The 22346-nt window shown below is 43.8% G+C and overlaps 1 protein-coding gene across 1 annotated transcript in view; it reads right to left on the reverse strand.

Annotated features, from left to right (window-relative positions):
* Window positions 1-22346, reverse strand: part of LOC149306291 (netrin-3) — a 109428-nt gene that overhangs the window by 38817 nt on the left and 48265 nt on the right. The window contains exon 3 of the mRNA XM_089476812.1: window positions 13883-14071. Within this exon, the coding sequence (XP_089332938.1) occupies window positions 13883-14071 (189 nt within the window). The remainder of the gene's footprint in view (window positions 1-13882; window positions 14072-22346) is intronic.

Below are 22346 nucleotides of genomic sequence, written 5' to 3' on the forward strand. Positions count from 1 at the left end.
TCATTACCAAGCAAATACTCCTTGGCTTTCCCGTGTTTTTTAAGTTCTGAGATTTTAAATAGTTCTAACTGCTACATTTAATTGCTGGTCTTCATTGTGTGTTAATTTTATTTGATTTTACTATGACAGTATGATGATTTCATTGTTTTTTGTGTTTCCTTGTGAACTAGCATGGCAGCTGTTTGGCCGAAGGAAGGAATCCTCCTTGGGTTTCAGATACACCACCTCAAAATCTTGCATAGTAATGACAGGATTACTCCAACAGCAGAGGCCTGGCCAAGAGGAGATTCTGAGAGCTGTCCATGGGGCATCTCTTTATTGGGACAGTGACATGGGCAACAGCCTAAGGGAAGTGAGGAACCCAAGAAATCAGGAAATGTGTTGGGCATGGTTTCTGGGAGATGTTCCAAAAAGTGATTTTTTTTCAAGCTCTGCTTCAGGCCTGAGGTGGATGAGGTCAGAAAAGAGCCAGCTGGTATTTGACTGAGAAAGCTGTCATCTGCAGTTCATTGGTTTACAGTTGACACAGAGGCAGTAGGTGGCAGTGCATGGCTGGCAGCATCCTTGGCTAGATGTTCACCTAGTCAGGTGCCAGTGGGGACATCTCCTGCCTAGCATCAAGATGAGTAACCCTGTGCCATCTGCATTGAATCTTTCTTCTTTGGCCCAGTTTGAAGGGTGCTTCCAAGACCACATTCTTAGGGGATCCTCCAGGAAGGCTCCTCTGTGTCTCCCAATCCTTCCTCTTGGAACAATGCACCCCTCTGTGCTGTTACTTAGGCAGCACCAGTGCCCACAGGATATATTTACAGACTCCAATCCCTTCCTCACCTTCGGGACACCAGAGACTGCCATTCAGCCTGGAACAGTGAGCAACACTCCTGTCAGCTGCATGGAGCTCATAGAAAATGACACTGAGTGCCACAGAAGAAATGGGAGTTGGGTGAGAGGAACATACTTATTTGTCTCTATGGACAGGTAACAAGAGATTGCACTGCTATGTAGGGTTGACCGATTTCTTCTGGTCGAGAAAGAGTGCATCAGCTGTGCCACCATTATCCCACCCAGGGACATGAAGGCTTGTGGTTTGGCTGTCCTTCACAGCCATATCAACTCTTAATGGTAGCGCATTGTGACCTCCTCATGCTCTGCAATTACATTCTGGGAACATCGCAAAGCAGGGCTTGCCTCGACAGACTTCAAGCTGATTCCGCTTTGCCTGTACAGATTAGAGACTGGAAGCCAGAATATATTTCAATTGAGAAAAGGGAGGGAAAGTGCCTCTAGAAGATGGAATGAGCGCCAGTATTGGAGCAGGGAGTGTGAGTGGGTGGGAATGTACCCAGTCTTCTTCCCTTTGACTCTTCCTACACAGACAGCCTAAAGTCTTCCTGGGTAAGTTCCTAATTCCCCTCCCACCCCTTCCCCACAATTGGCAGCTTGCGTGTGCATGTGTGGCATAGGATAAAGAAGGATATCTTCAAGGAAGACTCCTAAATCCTGAGCAAAGAACATACGCTAAGTAACAAGAGCTTCTGTTTCCACTGTGCCTGGCTATAGCAATGCCAAGAAATATGGGGGAAAGGTAAATAACTGGTTCAGAACATTACTGAAAGAAGTCGGGCCAGAAAATATCTGGCTAACTCACATTCAAGTTAGGGTAATCACGTGTGGAGTCAGGAGACTTAACTTCCTAGCAAGCACATTTTCCTCGCCATATTGTGGTCATCCAATGGAGCTGTTTGGCAGCAGATTCAGAAGAGACAACAGGGAGGACCTCCTTTGCATCACATAATTTAAGGGTTTCATTGCCATGAGATGTGGTGGCAGATCCAAACTGAAGTCCTTTTCTCGTAAAGGGGCCTGATGTCTGAAAGGGTTGGTGGGCTTCTGCTGTTGGCGATTTCGCCCTGGCTGCATGACCCATGTGCAGAGACCTCTGGGACCCAGGGCTTCTGTGGAAGTTAGATCACTGACTTTGCACAGTTTATGCTGTTGTCAGCTTCTCTTGCTCAGACATTCCTGCCATTATCATGCCAGTAATGGAGAGCATGATGACAATGGAGAGCATGATGACCTGGATGGTACCTGGGAATGCTCCGAGTGAGCAACCTGCACCAACGAGACTTGAAGCTTAAGTAAACCCTTAGGCAAGGGTGTTCCTCTCATGTTCAATACCTTAACACAAAAAGACAAGCCTTTAAGTGGCAGGCATTTGATTGGGGGGGCTCACATAATCTCTTCAACAGCTCATGGTGGACATACTGCTGGTGTTGGCACACTGACTCCATGGACAGTAATTCTCTTGAAGCCCCAACCTATACTCAAAAGTCATCAGTGTTGGTCCAGAGTCCAGTATCTCAGGCACAAGGTGTCAGGGGTCACCAGTATCTTCAGTACAAAGGTTTATAGCTGTCCACTGTTGCCCCTCCAATGGTTCTCTGTTAGCGCTGCTGGGTCCTCCACCTTTGTGTCTGTCCAGGTTACTTCTGGTTTATGTTATCTCCATGTTCCTGTCCCTCTGAATGCACAGCTACCTTTCAAACATGGGCCGTTATGTGGTTTTAAAAGATTGTCAGACAAATTCATGGATGGTAAGTATATTGATGGGTACTGGCCTTGAATGTTGTATGCAAACACCAGGATCAGAGGTAGCACATATACTACTTTCATGACTAGGAAAGTGCTGTTTTCAATTTCCTGATGATGGGCTTCCCAGAGGCATATGCTTTGGCCATCATAAAAAACAGGATCTGGACAAAATAGGCCTGATCTGGCAGGTCTCTTCATGTATTCTTACTTTTTTGTTTATGTGTTAGACAATCCTAGAATGTGGAAAAGTTCCTTATACGGATATCCTCCCAACCAGCATGGCCACTGGACTAGCACACTCTAACTCTTCTATGAAAGTAGAAAAGTGATTGGATCTCTCAAGGAAAAGAAATGGTTTCTGCTTCTCATTATTCTGCCTTTTCTCCTCTTCCACTGTTGAAAAGTAGCCTTGAAAGCAGAGTCAGTTACCACCAAGTTTTCTCTGCTACGGTTCATTTTTGGGCCCTATTGTATTTTTTGCTGACCAGGTTTTTGAAGACTTACATAGCATCCAAAATGCAGATCCAAAAGCCAAAAGATCCTATGGCTCTACATGTGTGAACACTGTGGTCACACCTTCCAAAGTGCTGATCAATAATGCACACAACAGTCCCCTCACTCCCACCACACCATCTCAAAAATTCCTGGTGAATCCTGAAGCAGTTTGCAATGTTTTCAAAAATCTAATATTTTGTGTTGCCATATGAAAGGATAAGTGATTCTTAACGTAGGCCCGTTACAAACGGGCATAAAGTACGGACTGGGTCCGTATTAGAGTTAGAAAGGGGCGTCCCTTCTGGACGCCCCTAACCCTAATACGGACCCAGTCTGTACAAAATGGCGGCGCCCGTTCCACACAGGTGCCATATTTACGTAGTGGACGCACTGCGTCCGCACATCTCACAGCGCATATGACGCTGCGAGTGCGCCATTGGCGCCTCGCGGCGTCATAACTGCACCACAAAGAGAAGTGCCATTTTGGCGCTTCTTCTTTGCAGCACGGAGGAGTCACGCGGTTTGGCTGCTGTGACTCCTCCGCACTGCAACCAGCAGCTGTGTGAGACCGCCCCTTTTGGGCGGTCTGTAAAGAGCCATAGATGCCCTTTAAAAGTGCAGAGTGTGGATAACAGCACACATGAAAACCGTTTTATTGAAACTTTCCACTAAGAATTTTTCTAAGATGTGGTCTCTTGCAGCATAAAAAGGAGGAAGAAAGAGAAGGAGTGGGAAAAAGGAAATGTGGCAGCACCTTTAAGACTAACTGGTTTTATTTTAGCATGAGCTTCTGCAAATATAAACCCCCTTCTTCAGATGCAGTACAGAATGACATTAAGGCCTCATGTTTAATGCATATTTATACTATCGTGGGAGCAGAATGTAATGTAATAGGATCCAGAAAGATGCAAATCGTGTTCCTTGCTCTAAATTTTCAAAGGTGAGGCAATACAGTTTTTCATATCTTTACAGATTTCCATTAGTGTGGATGCATGAAAGCAACACATCTGTTTACCAAAAGTCAGTTTTCTAGGGTTCAAAAATCTCTCTGGGAACATTCCTTTTGTTATATGTGGAGCTGTGAAAACTCTTTTATATCGTATATGTATCTTGCGCACAATTGCCCATCCCTGACTCTGCAAAACATGGGTTCTGTTGTAGCATCATCGGCAGACAATGGGACCACAGTTCTTGGCCCCTGGAGAGAAACAACATGTTTGAAGGGATGGAAAAACAGGCCAGAGTAAGAAGGACCTGTGCCAGCAAGCTTCAAAAAACTCAAGACGTTGAAAGGTGTGTGTGAGAGAGAGAGTATAGGAAAGGGAAAGAGGGAGGGAAACTTTCACAGTAGAAGCAGCTCCAGAAATTCCTTCCCAGCCCCACAGAGGATATGACTCAGGGTCCCCCCCCCCCCCCCCCCATGAAACCACAAACTGACAAGTTCACAACCTGCCCTGCCATTTTTCTTTTGTGCTGGGTTGCACTATTCAGGGCATATTTCTCACTCACAGCTGCTTTTGAGGAATCTGTGTGGATTGAAGGAAAGCGGGTTAGGGAGAAGGCTGCCCTAGCAATGACCAGCGTCTGGTAGAATGAAACGCAGCTTCAGCATATCTGCCGAGGTTGATAAGATCAAGAAACAGGGAATGAATATTTGTGATGGGAACACAGTAGTTATAGTGGTACCCAAGAGAGTAAAAAATGGAACCATTACGCCATCAGGGTAGGAGAAGAGTACAAAAAGAGTTACTTTTTGGGCTACAGCTCTTGGATTCTTCTACTCAGTATGACCACTTGGTTCTGCGAGTTGTAATTCAAAAAATTCATTATACCAAGTTCTCAGTTTGGTGGGCCAGAATCCTCTCTGCAATATTGTTTATAGACCACCTCCCCAAGGAAGAATGTTTAAAGAGAGGGGTGAGCAGTACTGTATATACTCAACTATAAGTCGACCCCATGTATAAGTCAAGGGCAGGTTTTGAGGTTAAAATTATGGGTTTTGATACAATCTGTGGATAAACGGAGGCTAAAACTTAGGGGCATATAACAAAGGACCTAAAGAATACAATCATAGAATCACAGAGTTGGAAGGGACCGCAAGGGCCATCCAGTCCAACCCCATTCTGCCATGCAGGAAATCTAAATCAAAACATCCCAGACAGATGGCTATCCAGCCTCCGTTTAAAGACCTCTAAGGAAGGAGACTCCACTACCCACCGAGGAAGGAGTGTGTTCCACTGTCGGACAGCCCTTACTGTCAGGAAGTTCCTCCTAATGTTGAGGTGGAATCTCAAGATGGGGATGTTTAGCCTGGAGAAGAGAAGGTTAAGGGGTGATATGATAGCCTTGTTTAAATATTTGAAGGGATGTCATATTGAGGAGGGAGCAAGCTTGTTTTCTGCTGCTCCAGAGAACAGGACCCGGAACAATGGATGCAAGCTCCAGGAAAAGAGAGGCCATGGCTGAATCCTATTTGGCATAGTATTTGAATTTGGGCATTGGACGATGACTCTGGAGACCAGGGTTTGAATCCCTGCTCAGCCATGGGAGCGAGAAATTTTTTGTGAAAGCAAAAAAAAAGAAGAAAAAAAGCTAAAAATGATTATATAAAAACTTTGTTGAATTACAAAGACTTGGGTTCAGATTGCTTAACTTGGCTACATTGACCAGATTGATCCAGGAATACTCACAGCTCCTGCTCTTATCTTTTCTCCACAATGATCATTCAAACTGGATCTGGGAAACGCTGTCTGCCCTCTCGCTGAGTATGAGATGGCTTACCACTTTGCCGCAAAGGCCAATCCTCCTGGTGCCATCAAAAGTTTTAAGCAGCCCTTCTGATGCTCTTAACCACTTGGCTCTGGGAGAAATTGGCGGCCCCCATTTCCAATGCAACGATCATGGCAGAGCTTTATAAAGGCACCCCAGCACTGGCAGGTGGGGGAAGAGCTTGAAATCTTTAAGCTGTTGGAGACAGGATAGTATAGAAATGAGGCACACAAGAGCGAAGCCCTGCCAACTCACCTGCTTGGGTGATTTAAAATGATTAGTTCTCCATTTCCTAATGGTCTGGCTGGGACGCAGGGCTCACTTGCCTAGCCATGCCAGACTCTGGCTACACTCCATCTGCCACTGCTGCCTTGCACTTTATGAGAACCTTGTTAAAATTGTGAAGTTTCTCCTTGCTGCACCATCCACGTTCCATCTACTCCCTTAGGGCAGATTGGGATTTTTCAAGGTAATGCAAGAAGGCACCGGGAAAAGGCTTTCCATCCACGGCACCCAACGCCAATCGCTCCTTCAAAGAGAAACGTTTGGCTCCTTCTGCCCGATCGTGTGGCCCGGCTACAGGCTGTTATGATCTGCCAGAGAATTTCTTCCAGGTGCAAAATGTTAATAAACTAAAGCAGATACAATTACTGCAAAAATAAAGCAGCAACACAACGCAGCCCAAACCAGCAACTCCCCAGTGCTGATATCACAACCTACATGCTGATAAATTGAAAGCATGAACAAAAACAAAAGCTGAACTGGTATTTTTTGACAACTTCATGCTTTGAATATTGGTTATTTGCAGTTTGACTTGTGGGTGGGGTTGAACAATACTTTGGGACTTAAAATACTGTATATACTTATGTATAAGTCTAGAAATTTAGGTCAAAAATATGTATACGGAAAACATGAGCATTGGTTATCCTTTGTTCAGTCAGATAAAAAGAAGCAGCACCTTGCCCCAAGTTCATATAGTCAGAGTCAAAAGGAAAAAATGCCCCCATTTTGACATTTAGTTTCTATACCTTGCCAAGGTTTGGATCCTGACTGAAATGTTCTCTCCTTGTCAGTTTTGGCTTTAAAAGGCCAGCCTCTCTGCGGCACTGCAACTTTCCAACTCTATACTTCACCTCAAGAAAGATGAAGTTGGAAAAGTTACTTTTTTGGACTACAATTTCCAGAATTCCCTGATCGGTCATTGGCTATGTTGGCTCTGTATTTCACTGCCACTGCCCCTGTGGCCTTTTCTCTCTTGCTCATTGGTATAGTGACCCAGTAGAATGTCAGCCTAAATATGCATGTACTAGGGATATAATTCATTAGATACACTTGATGCCGATTGGCACTCTCTCTTTTTGGTGATAAGGTTTCACATTTTTATGATCATGCAAAAATGGCCACCTTAGACCTCAGGCCCTGTTCAGAAGATGGGAATAATAATTTGTTTTATTTATATACCGCTATTACAAGTGGTTCCAGGAATAGCCACGGCCATAGAAACCGGGAAAGAGAGCTCTGGGGCCATCCAAATGCTCTACCCACCTCACCTTGCTGACTTCCCTTATTACACAAGAGAAATATAGCACTCGATATGGCCTTGTCCTTGGGTGAGAAAATGCACCTTGGACTCTGATTTCTGTTTTGGAGAAATGGTAATAAAAATGGACATCATGAAACAATTTGACAGGTGAAAGGGAATTTTTTAACAGCTAAGTTGGCTTCAGGGTTTTGGGAATTTTACTCCAAAAAAGTAATAATAAACTTTTAAAAAATGTTTCCAAACTTTCCATAGACCATACTGGACTAGGTGGACCAGCAGTCTAATTCAGTTTAGGGTTATTTATCTGTATCTTTCAGTAGCACACAAATCTTGGGGACAAACCTTCAGCATGAGAGCCTCTGTATATTATACAATTATGAAGATGGTGGAATTTTGAGCAGTGCCTAAGTTTATACAGACCCAACACCCTGCTTTTGCTAGAGATAACTGAGAAGTGTGACATTTGTACTTCAGGACACAAACTGGTCTGATCCACAGCTCTGAAATGAAAGGCTGTACAAACTGGTTGGGTTGATAGGAGATGAAATTCACCCCAGCATTAGAGCATGAGTTAGGAAGTTTCAGTAACCATATACACTCGACTATAAATCAACCTCATGTAAGGTTGTTTTGGGGCCAACATTAAGCATTTTGATGTGACTCGAAGGTAAAACCTAGGGCTGTGTAACAAAAGATCTAAAGGATGAAGCAAAGGGAAACAATGTCAAAGAACTTACAAAATTCCAGCAGACGTAACTATTTGTGCTTACTCTAAAAGTTCGATGGATGAGAGAGTAGAAGGGAACAGTGCTTCCAGGACAGATTATATTCTGACCTTTCACCAGGGGATGGTTCCTTCTTTTAAATCAACATTAAGATACAGTACTTAGGTTTTCCGGGTAAATATTTTTGACCTAAGTTTCTAAACTTATACATGAGTATATACAGTAATTGGTCAAGTCTGTTTAAAGTTGCATAGAAATGGGGCCTGGAAGTATGCTTTTTGGGGGATGGAAATAATTCTTATTGCATTCAATAGGAATTAGACCCCATTTAACCCAGTAGAGCTGACTTGTGAGTTGACATGTGTAAGACTGAACATAAGGGGCAACACCAGAAATTTGTTATATGGAAATAATCACCCAGCTTGGCTAATAGCATGAAAGAAACCTGAAGCCAAAGAAGAAGGAGTACAGCTGAGGTCACCTCAGTTTGTTTATGGCTGCCCTGCTCTGGCATGGGCATCAAGATTGGAAAACAAGGAAAACATCCAACAACGTCCCAGTCGTGATCTTTGAAAGGGAATGAATCAGATTCTCCAAGCGCTTTCCTCAGGCTGGGAATTAGTGACAACCAGCTTAGTGCAAAGACTGGAATGTCACAGCTGGTTTTGCTAAGATGAACATCACTGGGCCCCGTCTGCAACAGTTGGAACCTACATGGAGGATGAGACATTAAGACAGTTGTCCCCAAACTAATGAACGCCAGATGTTTTGCACTTCAACTTCCATGATTCCTCCACCACTGGCCAAGTTAGCTGGGGCTGATGGCAACTCTTGTTCAACAACATGTTGAGAGATACTAAATTGGGGAGCACTGCATTAAGGCAAAAAGGCCAAACACACATGCTGGAGAGTAAGGTCTACAGAATGAAGTATAGATTACTCTCGAGTAAATATCCACTGATTTATGCCAAGTAGCTCAAACTAGCATAGATTACAGATTACATTAAATTGCTTGAAGGCAACTAACCTGCTAGGCTGGCCATCTTGGGCCATTGCTAAACAAAAAAGAAGGCACTAATATCCCTAACTTTTTGCACATGCTAATTTATAGAGGCACATTGAGAAATAATTGCCCCCTTTATAATAGATAAAGAATACAGTTCCCCTCCCATTTGCAGCTTTGACGTTTGTGAATTTGATTATTAGTGGATTTGACTAATATGTTCTCTCTAGGAATCTCTAGGTCCTCCAGTGTGACTCTGTGGCCAATGGCCAACCTTGACCAGAAGTTGCACTGGAGGGCAACATTTGTAGGTTTTCCAGCACAATTCTATGGTTAACCTCTGGCAGGTGTTGACCATAGAGTAGTGCTGGAGGACCTAGAGACTCCAATAGAAGTATTCTCTCAGATTAAAAAAAAATAGAGTTATTTTATTTGTGGCTCTTTCCACTTTCATGGGGGTCCTGTACCCTTAAGCCAAGTAAATGTGGAAGGTCCATTGTAAATCTCCATATACAATTATTTCTTTGCTTTCCTCAAGGCAAACTGGGCAACTTCTTTGCCTCTGTAAAACAGGTAATACAGTATGTGACGTCAAATATTACTTCCTCCAAAGGCTTAAGTGGCCCTTAGGGGGGCCCAAAGCTCTTTTTGCAGCCCTGCAATTCCCAAGACCCCTCAGGAGTCCTCTTTCTCCTGGAGGTAACTAGAAGTAGTGTTTTTTAAGCATGGGAGAAGTTTGCAGGACTTCCCAAATCCAACTTGTCAAACCCTGAAAAGAATGTCTTATCCATAGCCTCCAATAATACACAGATGAAAACTGGGACATATATGACCAAGAAACATCAGAGGTATGGTCAAGGTGGTGAAAGCTATTAATGAGGAAGAACACAGAAGCTAGGAGGCACTGCAGCAGTTTGCTTTTGCCTGACTCTACTGGGAAGGGCAAAATTCCTGTCCTCTCCTCTCCTCCCTGCTGAGTAAGAGTGCAAACTACTTTGCAGTTTTAGCTCACTTAGTAGCAATCGAAGTAACCCAAGTCAAAGGAGGAAAGCAGGAGGAAGAGAGAAATTGGGACATTTTAAAGCAGTTGAAAAAAGTAGGGTAACAAAGGATTAAATCAGGACTATTCCATGTCGAGCGGTTACAGTTAGAAAGTGTGTGCTGCTCACTTCCAGTTGGAGGTTTTCCAAAGTTTAAGCTTTTCAAAAGCATTTCTAGGCTGGGTTTGGCCCATAGAACATTTTAGGGGTAAAAACTGACCATCCTAGATTGAAAAATGGATACATCATGAACAGAATTTAGAAAAGTTACTTTTTTTGGTTTACAGCTCCCAGAATGGCCATGCCGGCTGGGTTATTCTGGGGTTTGTGGTCCCCAACGTTCAGTTTTTCAAGCTGTGATATTGGATCCATACCAGAAAGCGAAGAACCTTGTCTTGGCTTTCAAGCAGAATGAAACCATTGCCTGCAATATTCTGGACCCCAGCAGAAGCTCCTGGCTACATCAGAAGGCTGTTGGGGGAACATAGGCCATGCGCTGGTTCCCCCTCCTGCTGTCCATGGCCCTGGCCCTGATATGAGTGACGCGGGGTGGAAAATTAAATTTTCTGGAAAATTGCTATTGAAGCCACTGGTGTATTTTTCCACGGAAAATCTCCTATTTTGAGAAACGACTGATTTCATAAAATTAATTAGTAACATAATGAGTGAACACAATGCAAGCCAAACTGAGCAACTGGAAAGGCTACAATACCAGGGCAATATTAAAATCAAAGCTGCTGTTGAATTTTTCCCCAAGGAACTATCCCTGAAAAGTGCGCATACTTATGTCCACAGCTCTTCAGGCACACTAAAATTAGCATGTTAACACTTTTCAGCGCCATGTGTTTTCCCCCTTCTAAAGATCAAAATAATATCAAAGTAGTGCATGCGAGCAAGTTGTGACATCTTAGAAATATGTGCATGTGTTCCAATAAAAATAATTTCCAAGGAACATTTTGAATTCATTCAGATCTAGGCCTGAATCTTAACCATAGTTCCTACTAAACTATACCCTTTAGTCCAATGTATTTTACCCTAGTGTTGAGTCACCATTCAACAATTGATCCAATGGGTCTATTCTAAGAGAGATTTAGGGCACACTATTTAAAAACACACAAAGCTGCACAATTTAGGCTTAGTAAAGGTCACATCCTACTGAACTGAGACTTGCATTTGAGTAAATATCCATAGGATTGCATTATTATTGGCCTTTATTGGTCTCTTTTCTCCTCATCAAAAATAGCTGCTCTGCTCTGGGAAGAATCTATAATACAACGGCACAATAACATGAATGGAAGCCTATGTAGTATACTGGTTAGAGTGTTGGACTTGTAGTGCTGAGACTTGGGAGATCCAGCTTCAAGTCCCAACTGTGCCATGAAACTACTTGGGGATCTTGGACCTGACTTCTCCTATGCCAGAGTTGTTGGGAGGGTAGAGTGAGAAAGTGTGGCATAGTGTTGGCGGGAGTAACTATGACTCTCATAGTTACGGGCTGGCATCAATAAGGGTCTCACCACCTCCGCGTGACCCCGCCGGTAACAAGCTATGTTTCATAGCTTGGCTAAGAGTGAGACCGTGTCAGCCCCCTTTTAACACCAATAGAGCTTGTAAGCTCTGAAACTAGTGCTCGTGTGTGCGCTAGATCGCCCAAGAAGCCATTTGGCACCATGTCTGGATGACACGATAACTGGTGTCATGTATGCGGTGACCTTAAGGCGGACTGGGCTTACCCAATTGCGGGTACGGATGTGACAAATTATCGGACTGGACTTCAGACAAGGTACAGAGGGCCTTACTGGATGTGACGTGGGATGAAGGTACGGATGGCCTCTCCCTTTTATTGACTGGACAGGGAACGGAACATCACGAAGGTTTTTACCTTCGGACGTGGGAATCTTGTGATGATTACTACCCTGATCCCTGCTATGTCATCTGAGTGGGGACTCAGGAGTCATGTGACGTCACTATGACACCGACCTTAAACTAGCGGATGGGCCGCTCGAGGTTTGGTCAACCTCCGAATAACTCAAAATAGAGAACTGCCTTGTGCAGTTCTTCCTACCTAGTCCAACACTCAAACTACTATGCCATGCTTCCTCACCTTGTCCTCCCAACAACTCTGTGAGGTAGACTAGGCTCAGGGGAAGTCAGGCCATAATCCAACTCTGGAGTCGTAGTCCAACTCTGGAGACCAGGGTTCAATTTCCAGCTCCACCAGGAAACCCACTGGGTGACCTTGGGCAAGTTGCATGCTCTCAGCCTCAGGTGAAGGCAATTGCTAACCTCTTCTGAACCAATCTTGACAAGAAAACCCCATGATAGGGTCTCCATAAGTTGGAAATGACTTGAAGGCAGTGTTCAGTCTGTCTCACTTTGCATTTTTGGTTCTGAAGTAGTTTGAGAATGGAGACATGGCTTCAAGCATTTATGAGTTGCCACACTGGGTGATGCCAACCCTTCTGATGCCACTGTATGATTGTAGTATTTAAATACCTGAAATAACTCATACAGAATTCCTCAAAGCATTTTAATATTTTCAAATTATCTGTTACATACTGATCTCCCTTCCTGATCTACCACAAAGAGAAGGGAGCAGACTTTTTAACAGTGTTAAGTTACAGGAGGGTAGATTTCGATTGAACATCTTGATAGTAAGAGCAATTTGGCAAGCTGCTATTATTACAGTGTGTCCATGTCATACGCGGGCACACTTTACGCAGCTTTCAGCATAGGCTGAAAGCCGCGCAGGGAGGAATGGGTGGCGCATCCCATAGGAATGAATGGGCGCATTCAGGTGGTGCATGCGCACCACTGTGCCACCTTGCCGCCGTGTGCACGAGCTCCATTCATTTAAATGGGGCTTGAGCATACGCATTATTGTTTTAAATAGGGGAGTCCGGAACGGATCCCTCGCATAAACAAAGGGCGCATTGTACTACTACGACAGTCGGCCCATCTTATACATGGATTTTTTTATACATGGATTCAAGCATCCACGGTTTGAAAATGTTAAAAAAAAGTATAAATTTCAAATATCAAACCTTGATTTTCCATTTTGTATAAGGGACACTATTTTGTTATGTCATTATATATAATGGGACTTGAGCATACATGGATTTTATTATCCACGGGTGATCTTGGAACCAAACCCCAGCGTGTAACAAGGGTCCACTGTACTACTACCCTGCCTTTCCCCCAGTTTGCGACTCAAAACGATTTACAGTGATTAAAAATCATTTTTAAAAATCCACAGAATACAAAAGTTAAATTACACAATCAGAAAAAATTTAAACCAGGTTAAAACATACATTAAAACACACAGACAAAGAGAGAGAGAGAGGAATTAGCAATATCCAGTGCATGTGTAAGATGGGCCTTATATCATCAGTCCATCTGTGAAATGCTTGTCTGTGTAAAGAAAGTAGGGAGGGTGCCACTCTAACCTGGGGTCAGCCACTGAAAAGGCCTTCTCCCATGTTCCCACCAAATGCACATGAGAAGTGGTGGGGTCTCTGACATCTTCAAAAAGAGCCTGGATAGATGCTTGCTGGGAATGCTCTAGTTGGAAATTCTGCATTGACTCGATGGTCCAATGGGTCCCTTCCAATCCTATGCTTCTGTGATTCTATGAACCTGATCACCCCCTCTGAACATCATGGCCACCTAAGAAAGATGATCATCAGAAGGATGAGGAGAGTTTATGGCTTTTTACCTTTGCAGGCCTTACGGTCAGTGATGGATTTGCTCATGTCCCGGTAGAATCCCTCTTTGCAGTAATGGCAATGCCGCCCAGCAGTATTGTGGCGACAGTTAAGGCAGACACCTCCGCTCTTCCGCCCTGAGAGTTTGTAGAGCTCCATGTTGAAACGGCAGCGGCGGGCATGAAGATTACAGTTGCAGGCTACAGGGAAGAGAAGGAAAGGAAGAAAGAAATAAGCAAAAAAAGTGCTTTTACCATCCAGGCTTCTCAAATTCTGGATTAAAAATAGATATGTGGATGGGGTCAAAATATGAATAAATTACATGGGAGGTCAAAACATAGATAAATTACTTTTTTGGACCACAATACCAAGACTCTGTCAGCTGGCACATCTACAAGTAATTATTCTATGCTCTGAGGTCAGGTCATACCAGTAAGTCACAAGGAAGTTTTCTTTTATCTAATAATTTGCAGATGGAGCATGAAACAATGGTTTATCTCATTGTCAAACTATTGGCTGGTCATCAGGAAGCCCTGATGGCACAATAGTTAAATGCTGGTACTGCAGCCACAACATTGTGAGTTCAGTCCAAGAGGGCTCCAGGTTGACTCATCCTTCCATCCTTTCGTAGGTCGAAAAAATGAGTGCCCAGCTTGTTGGGGGTAACTGGCTTACAGATTGTAAACCACTTAGTGATTTCACTACTAAGCGGTATAAAAACATAAATGCTATTGCTATCAGGGCATGACTGAAGCTACTGTATTCCCTCTTCCCCTAATGAACCCTGAAATGTCAGGAAAAATCTCTTCTAGAACACGGTTGCATAGCCCTAAAACTCCACAAAAAACAATGGAAGCTTGGACGTGAAAGCCTTCGACTTCACATTGAACTCTGATTTGGCATAAATTCCTTGCATAAACTTCACAAACCTCTCCAGTTACCATGACATACAAATCAGGGAAACAATGGCTTAGGTAGACTATACAGTGGACCCTTGTTATACGCTGGGGTTTGGTTCCAAGATCCCCCGTGTATAACAAAATCTGTGTATGCTCAAGTCCCATTAAATATAATGACATAGCAAAATGGTGTCCCTAATAAAAAATGGAACATCAAGGTAAATTTATACTTTTTTGGAACATTTTCAAACCGTGTATGCTTAAATCCGTGTATAAGAAATCTGTGTATAAGAAGGGCCAACTGTAATTTGCCTTCATTTCCCTGCGTAGTTCCCAGTTGTGTTTAGGTGAAAAACCAGCTTGGAGTAATCTTAGTTTGCCCAATTTGGTCAACATAGCAAACCACAGTTGGCTGGCTTAAGCTCTGGATGCATCCACACAACTGAAATAATCTGGTTTGACAAATTTTAACTCAAGGCAATGGGATTCTGGGAAATGTAGTTTGTTGTGGCAGGTTGCAATGTAGGAGTGTCCAGGAAAAGGAGGATGCCTGGTCACCCTGGTCTTACAAGGTCTCTGCCAAAGAGTGCCATGCCTCCCAAGGCTGCAAATTCTGTACATGGCAGTTAAGTGGTATCAAATGGCATTACAGTGGTCCCTTGGTATCTGCCAGGGTTTGGCTCCAGGACCCTCTTGGATACCAAAACCTGTGGATGCTCAAGTCCCATTAAATGCAATTACATAGTAAAATAATATCCCTAATATAAAATGGCAAAACCAAGGTTTGCTTTTTGGAATCTGCATATTTTTTTAATATTCTGAAGCTGTGGATGATGGAATCTATTGATAAAAAAAATCAGTGGATGCAGAGGGCTTACTGTATTTCTACAGTGTGGATGCATCCTAAGTCACAGTATGGATAGGAGCACTGGCTCACCTTGGCCAAAGAAGCACAGACCCCCAAAGAAATGGGGGAAAATGATTCCTGATTCGTATGGGCTCCTGCTTCTTCTCCAGGCAGCCTGTTTCATCTGCAGACCCTGCCCCATGCCCATGCAAAGACCACCCGCCTTGAATGGGTCTGGGACCAAGCGAGGGGGCAGGGATGCTCTTTCAGTTATTTGCTGCTGCCAGAGCTATTAACAGTACCAGCTGTGGCCAAGTTATGAAGCAGAGAGAGGTGGGGGAGAAATAGCAGGAGCTGTTAAAGCCATTTTGCTGGCTTTCCCTCCTCCCCATCCCAGGTCTCTCCCCCCGCCTCAGATTGGCCACAAAAAACAATGGAGGGATCTACACTTGATGATGTTTCCCCCTCTTTTATATAGAATCAGAGAGAGCATTGCCAGCTCCTGGTCACATACCGTCACAAAAAGGTAACGGGAACAAGGTCCCCTCCAGAAATACCTAACAATGTCCTCCTTTGCCCTCGCATCACCTCTTTCCTTCCTTTCTCTTCTCTGGTCAACTCCAGGCTTAGGTGAGAGTTTTTCCAGGCATGCTGCAAAATTCATTAATGTGTCAACCTACGATTTAACAGCCAGTCCTGCTTGCTTACCATTTGCACGAAATTTCCTCTCTCTAACTCAACTCTTACTCCGCACCCTATCCCTGTATGGCTTGCAGCAGGGAGACTTCTGCTCCCTTTAAGCATCTTTCTCTTGTAAGAGAAGAAAGCTTGGGGAGGTGGCGGCAAACTGCTTGGAGATCAAACAGCTGCAAAGCCCATGGGGAAAGTTTAAACAGCTTTCTGATGGCTGGAGTAATGTTCTCCACATCCCTTCCAAAAAGGCCCTTGCTGCATCCTAGCCTCAGAGCAGTAGCAATACTTACATTTCTATAAGGCACCCATATGCACACCAAATATCCAGGAAAAGTCTACAAACCATCATTTTAAAACTATTTTTTCAACCAAGGAGACAGACTCAAAACTAGGTGACCGTGTGTCTTTGCTCCAAAAAGGACAATCCACTGTTTGAAGGCACCCTGTGTCCAAAGAGACTCTCCAAGCCAAATGAAGTCTAAATGGAAAGAGGCAAAGAAAGGAGAATCCAGAGGCCATCCACAATCAGCAGCACCTTGGGCAAGTTACATATTCTCAGCCTCAGAGGAAGACAAAGGCAACCCCTTTCTGAATAAATCTTGCTGAGAAAACCCCATCTTAGGTTCGCCTTAGGGTTGCCATAAGTCAGAAATGACTTGAAGGCACATAGCAGCAGCAGAAATGCCTAGAGAAATGTTCTCTCTAGGAATCTCTAGGTCTCCCAGTGCGACTTCTGGTGAAAGTTGGTCATAGACTTAGAGGACCAAGACATTCCTAGAAAGAACTTACTAATCAAATCCGCAAATAATCAAAAGTCAAAGCCGCAAATGTGGAGGCCGACTGTTCTATGAATGGCTATTTTCCAGCTGCTTGGGCCTGAACAGACAGGTCAAAATAAAGCTGCTTTGGGTCACTTTGGAGGTATGCTGTTTAAATGATGCATGCGTCTTAAGAGGCTGGAAGCCGCCCCAAAGCTACGCTCCAGGCCTAAGGACTGGAGTGCAGCTTTGGCAAGGCTTCTGGACTCTTAAGATGCGTGTGTCATTTAAACAGCATACCTCCAAAGTGACCCAAAGCAGCTTTATTTTGGCCTGTCTGTTCAGGACCATTGTCCTCATTTACTACCCTGTTCCTCTTAGTTTTTCAAGGTGTGATACAAATTAAATAAAGAAGTACCCAGGTCAGCTGTGTGCCTGACTCACGGATCACTGCATAACCCCAGGTTGGGAGATGGCATCTTCTGTGATAAAAGCAAACGCGAAGGCAGCCTGAAGAAGCACCACAGCAACTAGTCTACCATCCTAAGCAGGGGGATTGGCAAGGCTGCCTTGACTCCTTCCTCAACATGACTGTGCTTGATCTCCTACCACCAAACACGTCCTTTGCATATTCTTTGCCTTCCCTCCCAAGTTGAGGGGAGGAAGAGCATCTAAAAACTTGCACCGTAACCATGAGCCGCCAAGGCAGTTTTTGTTACAGCTCAATCTCGCCCTGTCTCATGTTAATCACTAATTAAAGGCCTGAATTGGTCCCTGCTGTTTGAGGGTATTAATAAGAATTTAATTGCATAGTTTCAGGCTAATTATATAGGAGCTTGTTTCCTTCCTTGCTGAAGAGCCGCCAATTTTGCTATGCCTGCTCCTTGAAGGAAAAATCACATGAGCAATTAAACAATCACAGTTTCAATTAATTTGTAAATAAAGACCCAATTACATAACACGGCAGCTCTCTGTTCTCTTTCCAAAGGCCACTGAAATTCCCCCCATCATGCTGTAAGTGTAACTCTGCCTTCTTCCTGCAAGCAAGCGGCGCATCGAGGATACTGTCTGGGAATTGGCTGGGAGCAATTAGCCAGTCGAACAGTCTTGGTGAAATTCTAGTGCATGCCGCAGTGCCAAACCCACAACAGATTGGAGCTGCACCCGGTGCCTTCACTGGAAAAGGGCCCAGACACATTCCCTCCAGGGTAGGGCTACTTCCATTGTGTAGGAGGGGAATCCAGGTCTTGAAAGCACTGGCACTCCTCTATGCCACAAAAAACCACCCTAATGGAATAGTTTTGGCATGTCCCCACCATGTTTACCTTAGCCACTACTTGAGCATGGCTGGATTATACACGCAACCCAAGTGGCAGCTTCAACTAGCAATTCTTTTTTGGGGAGACTGGGTACATCTGCACAGTAGAAATAATGCAGTTTGACTACCACTTTAAGTACCAGGACTCTATCCTACAGAATCCTGGGATTCAAACTCTAGTTTCCCTCAGTCCCATAAGCAATAGTCCTTATGTATTCAACCCTAGTTGAGAGCCAGTGTGGTGTAGTGGTTTGAGTGTTGGACTACGGCCCTGGAGACCAGGATTTGAATATCTGCTCAGCCATGGAAATCCACTCAGTGACCTTGGGCAAATAATAATAATAATAATAATAATAATAATAATAATAATAATATATCCCGCCTCTCCCTGCGGGTCAAAGTGGTACTCTAAAAGTCTTTGTCTGCTTCAGAGCAAGGCAAACGTAACCCCCCCATGAACAAATCATGCCAAGAAAACCCTGCGATAGGTTTGCCGTAGGGTCGCCATAAGTCGGGCATGATTTGAAGCTACACAACAACAACATCCAAAACCAGAGTGGCAAAAGGTTGGTTATACATTATTTGCCAGCTTTTTAATGTCCCCAGCAACTGCCTACTTAGGTAATTGCCTCGCTTTGCCAAGTTGTAAGGCCAGTCCTGTCATTTCCGAAGGCCTTAGCTATAAATTTTTTTACTGTCATATGTGTGGAATGTTGGAGGATAGGAAAGCTGGAGTTTTGTTTTTATAATTCCACGTTTTGCAATCTATCCACAAATCCCTCTTCAGCAGAACACAGGAAACATTAAACCACACCAGGAAAGGATGCATCTTTTGATACATATCTGGTTTGTGCCATAATTGTGGAGGAGGGAAGCAAGTCCTCACAAGACTTCCAGGTACATTATTGGGTGTTAGATGAGTCCTTGGTTTAGGGAGGTGTATTATAATCTAGTCCCCACCTCTCAGATAATTCAGATTTTCTGCTACTAGCTGCTGGTGAGCCTTGCTTCCTATTTTGCCTTCTGGGAAATTTTCAGAGTACTGCTTGCGTTCAACACTTTTGTGACCTGTGTATGCAAAGAGATCTTGCAGCACCTTTTAGACTGACTGAAAGAAAGAAGTTGGCAGCATGAGCTTTCGTAGACTACAGTCTACTTCTTCAGGTGCATTTAGTAGAGCAGAAACCAGGGACAGATGTATATATACCATTGGTATGTGAGAATGTCAGTTCAAATTCAAAATCCTTTCTGCAGGGAAATGAAGAGCTGCAGTTCAACGCTCCAACCACTATGCCATGCCGACTGTCCATATTTTGCCTAATATGCCCATTTTTATATGCAGTTTGAATTATATGTGCATTTTTGAAAACAGATTTCTGCAGTATGTCTATTTTTGTTAACAGTATTGCTCAATATAAACTTTTGTGTGGCAATTTCACAATTACAGGCATTCTGTGTGAACTTTCCCCAACACACAGTTTTGTATCTACTCTAATATTCACACCATAACATGCATTTTGAGAGCCATTGTACTGTACTGGTTTGGGCGCTGGACTATGCAGACCAGAGTTCAAATCCCCGCTCAGCCATGGAAACCTACTGGGTAACCTTGGACAAATCCCACTCTCTAAACCTCAGAGAAAAGCAAAGGCAAACCCCCTCTGAACAAATCTTGCCAAGAAAAGCCCTTGATAAGGTTGTCATAAGTTGGAAATGAATTGAAGTCACACAGCTACAGTGAATATGCCTTTTGTTTACATCACAGCAATGTAGATTCCAAAGGATAACTGTTGGCAGTGATTATATTAATTTAAGATGTGCAAATTTGGCCAGATGAAGTGAATGTAAAATATACCAACATTTCCCTCCATCCCGCATATATACTTGTCCTATAGTGTTCAGTTGCTATCCACCCACCCACCCATCATGAATCTCTCCATAACTGACTCCCCAGAAAGTAAATATTGCTGCCTGCATTTGAGCTGCAACCGTTTCATCAAAAGTACAAACAAGACCATTGAGAGAGACGATCCATTTCCGCCCACACCCAGAATTAGTCAGTGTCTATGTTGGATCTAACATGTTACTAATCCCCATATAAATAATGAAATCTAAGTTTGAGCCAATCATGCTGTGACATTTTCATTTTCGGAATTTAAAAAGCGCCCCTTGCCTCTCTCTGTGTCAGCCCTCTTTCAGCACGGTTGTTGTCGTGTCTTCAAGTTGTTTCCAACTCGTGGTGACCCTAAGGCGAACCTATCGCAGTGTTTTCTTGGCAAGCTTTGTTCAGAGCGGATTTGCCTTTACCTCCCTCAGAGGCTGAGAGAGTATGAGTTGCCAAAGATCACCCAGTGGGTTTCACGTCCCAGCAGGGATTCAAACTCTTGTCTCTGGGGTGGTACTCCAACATTCAAACCACTACAGCACTGCTGGCCTTCAAAGGCTTTGGGCAGATGGGATCACTCCTCAGTAGCTTGTCAGAAAAGAAGCTAATACTGTAGACTGGTCTCTGCAGTACCACCCCTGGATAGCCAGACGCCAGTGCTGTAGCCACTAGTGCTGCCGTCAGATGAAAAGCACAATCAATATGGTTCCTCATAGTCCTACCAGGCTTCTGACCCTAGAAGGCATTGGACCCCAAGTAACTTGTTGCTCAGGTAGAGACAGAACTATTTTCAGATTGCCTGCTCACCTATTCCCTCCCAGACTACTAGTTCTGAGAAGATGGGAGAGAGGGAAGAGCATCATCATTATAAGAGATGAAGGATCTTCTAATAGAGGGAGTGCTTGGTAAATAAAGACCATCTTTCTAGGTGAAGATGGGCCACACATGGCCAGACTCAGATCTTAAGACCATCTCTCCCTGGCAAAGTGCTCTCTGGTGGACCCTGATCTCAGCTGCTGCCAGACCTTATTGGAATCTGGTGGTCACTGCTGAACAACCATTTTGAGCACTGTTCCAAACACCACCAATGGCTTCCATTGAAACGGTGAGAAATTTACAAGGGAGCCTGTGAGGAATTCTAGCTTAGGTCCATAAGTGATGGCTACACCAAGCCACGTCCTTTTAAAAAAGAGATTCCATAATAGGTACTAGCAGTCGGCCCAAAAATGGATCTAGCGACTCACAGTTCCATAAGATGCTGGGTGCTAGTGCCAGTTCTGTGTAGCCATATCTGTGGTACTGTGGTGCTCAGCTCATTGTGGTAGAACTTCCTCTGTGTGCTCCATGTTTTTATAGCAATAGCCATTTGAATTTGGTGTCCTTGATCAATAAATGTTAAAAAAAAAACCAACCAAAAATATAAAACTTCCATTGTAAAGCTGAGAGCCAGCTAAAATTTATGGAGCAAAAATAAGAGTGCTTTAGGGGGGAAAGCCACCATCATATTCAGCTGGAACATATTTGCGAGCGATTTGGATTGAAGGCATGGAAAAGTTTCTTTAACAAAAATCCTAAATAGGTCAAGCTTTTGGACTTGAAGAAACATGAAGATCATCTAGACAAGTGCTATTCAGAGGGATGGTCATGGACCTGTGCCAGTATAGGTTGTCCTCTAAGATGTCCTATAGCCCATTGGGCACATTGGGCCACTCGGGAGAGTTTCCAGGAAAGAAAGAAAGAAAGAGTTGTAGCCAATGGGCCCAAATATGAAACCAGTTTCTGACACATCAGGGAAAACACTGCCAGTTCCCCACATCAGAAAGTTTAAGAAGCAATGATCCATGTAATGTTTCAATTTGAACAGCATGAGAATATGGACACAATTCTTGGAGGGATGAGAGCCACCACATTCATGGTAGACCCTTGTGCTTCTTGGTTCATTGAAAAGGCCAGAGAGCACTGGCTGAGTGAGTAGACAGAGTGGTCACTAAAACAAGGAAGAATCCCATCATGTCTAAAGGAAGCAGTTATGAGACCATTGTTGTAAACACCCTCCACGGATTCCTCTGTATTAG

Source organism: Sceloporus occidentalis, unplaced genomic scaffold, assembly GCF_023333645.1.
Source record: "Sceloporus occidentalis isolate IW3139 unplaced genomic scaffold, rSceOcc1.0.p SCAF_10, whole genome shotgun sequence".
NCBI lineage: Eukaryota > Metazoa > Chordata > Lepidosauria > Squamata > Phrynosomatidae > Sceloporus > Sceloporus occidentalis.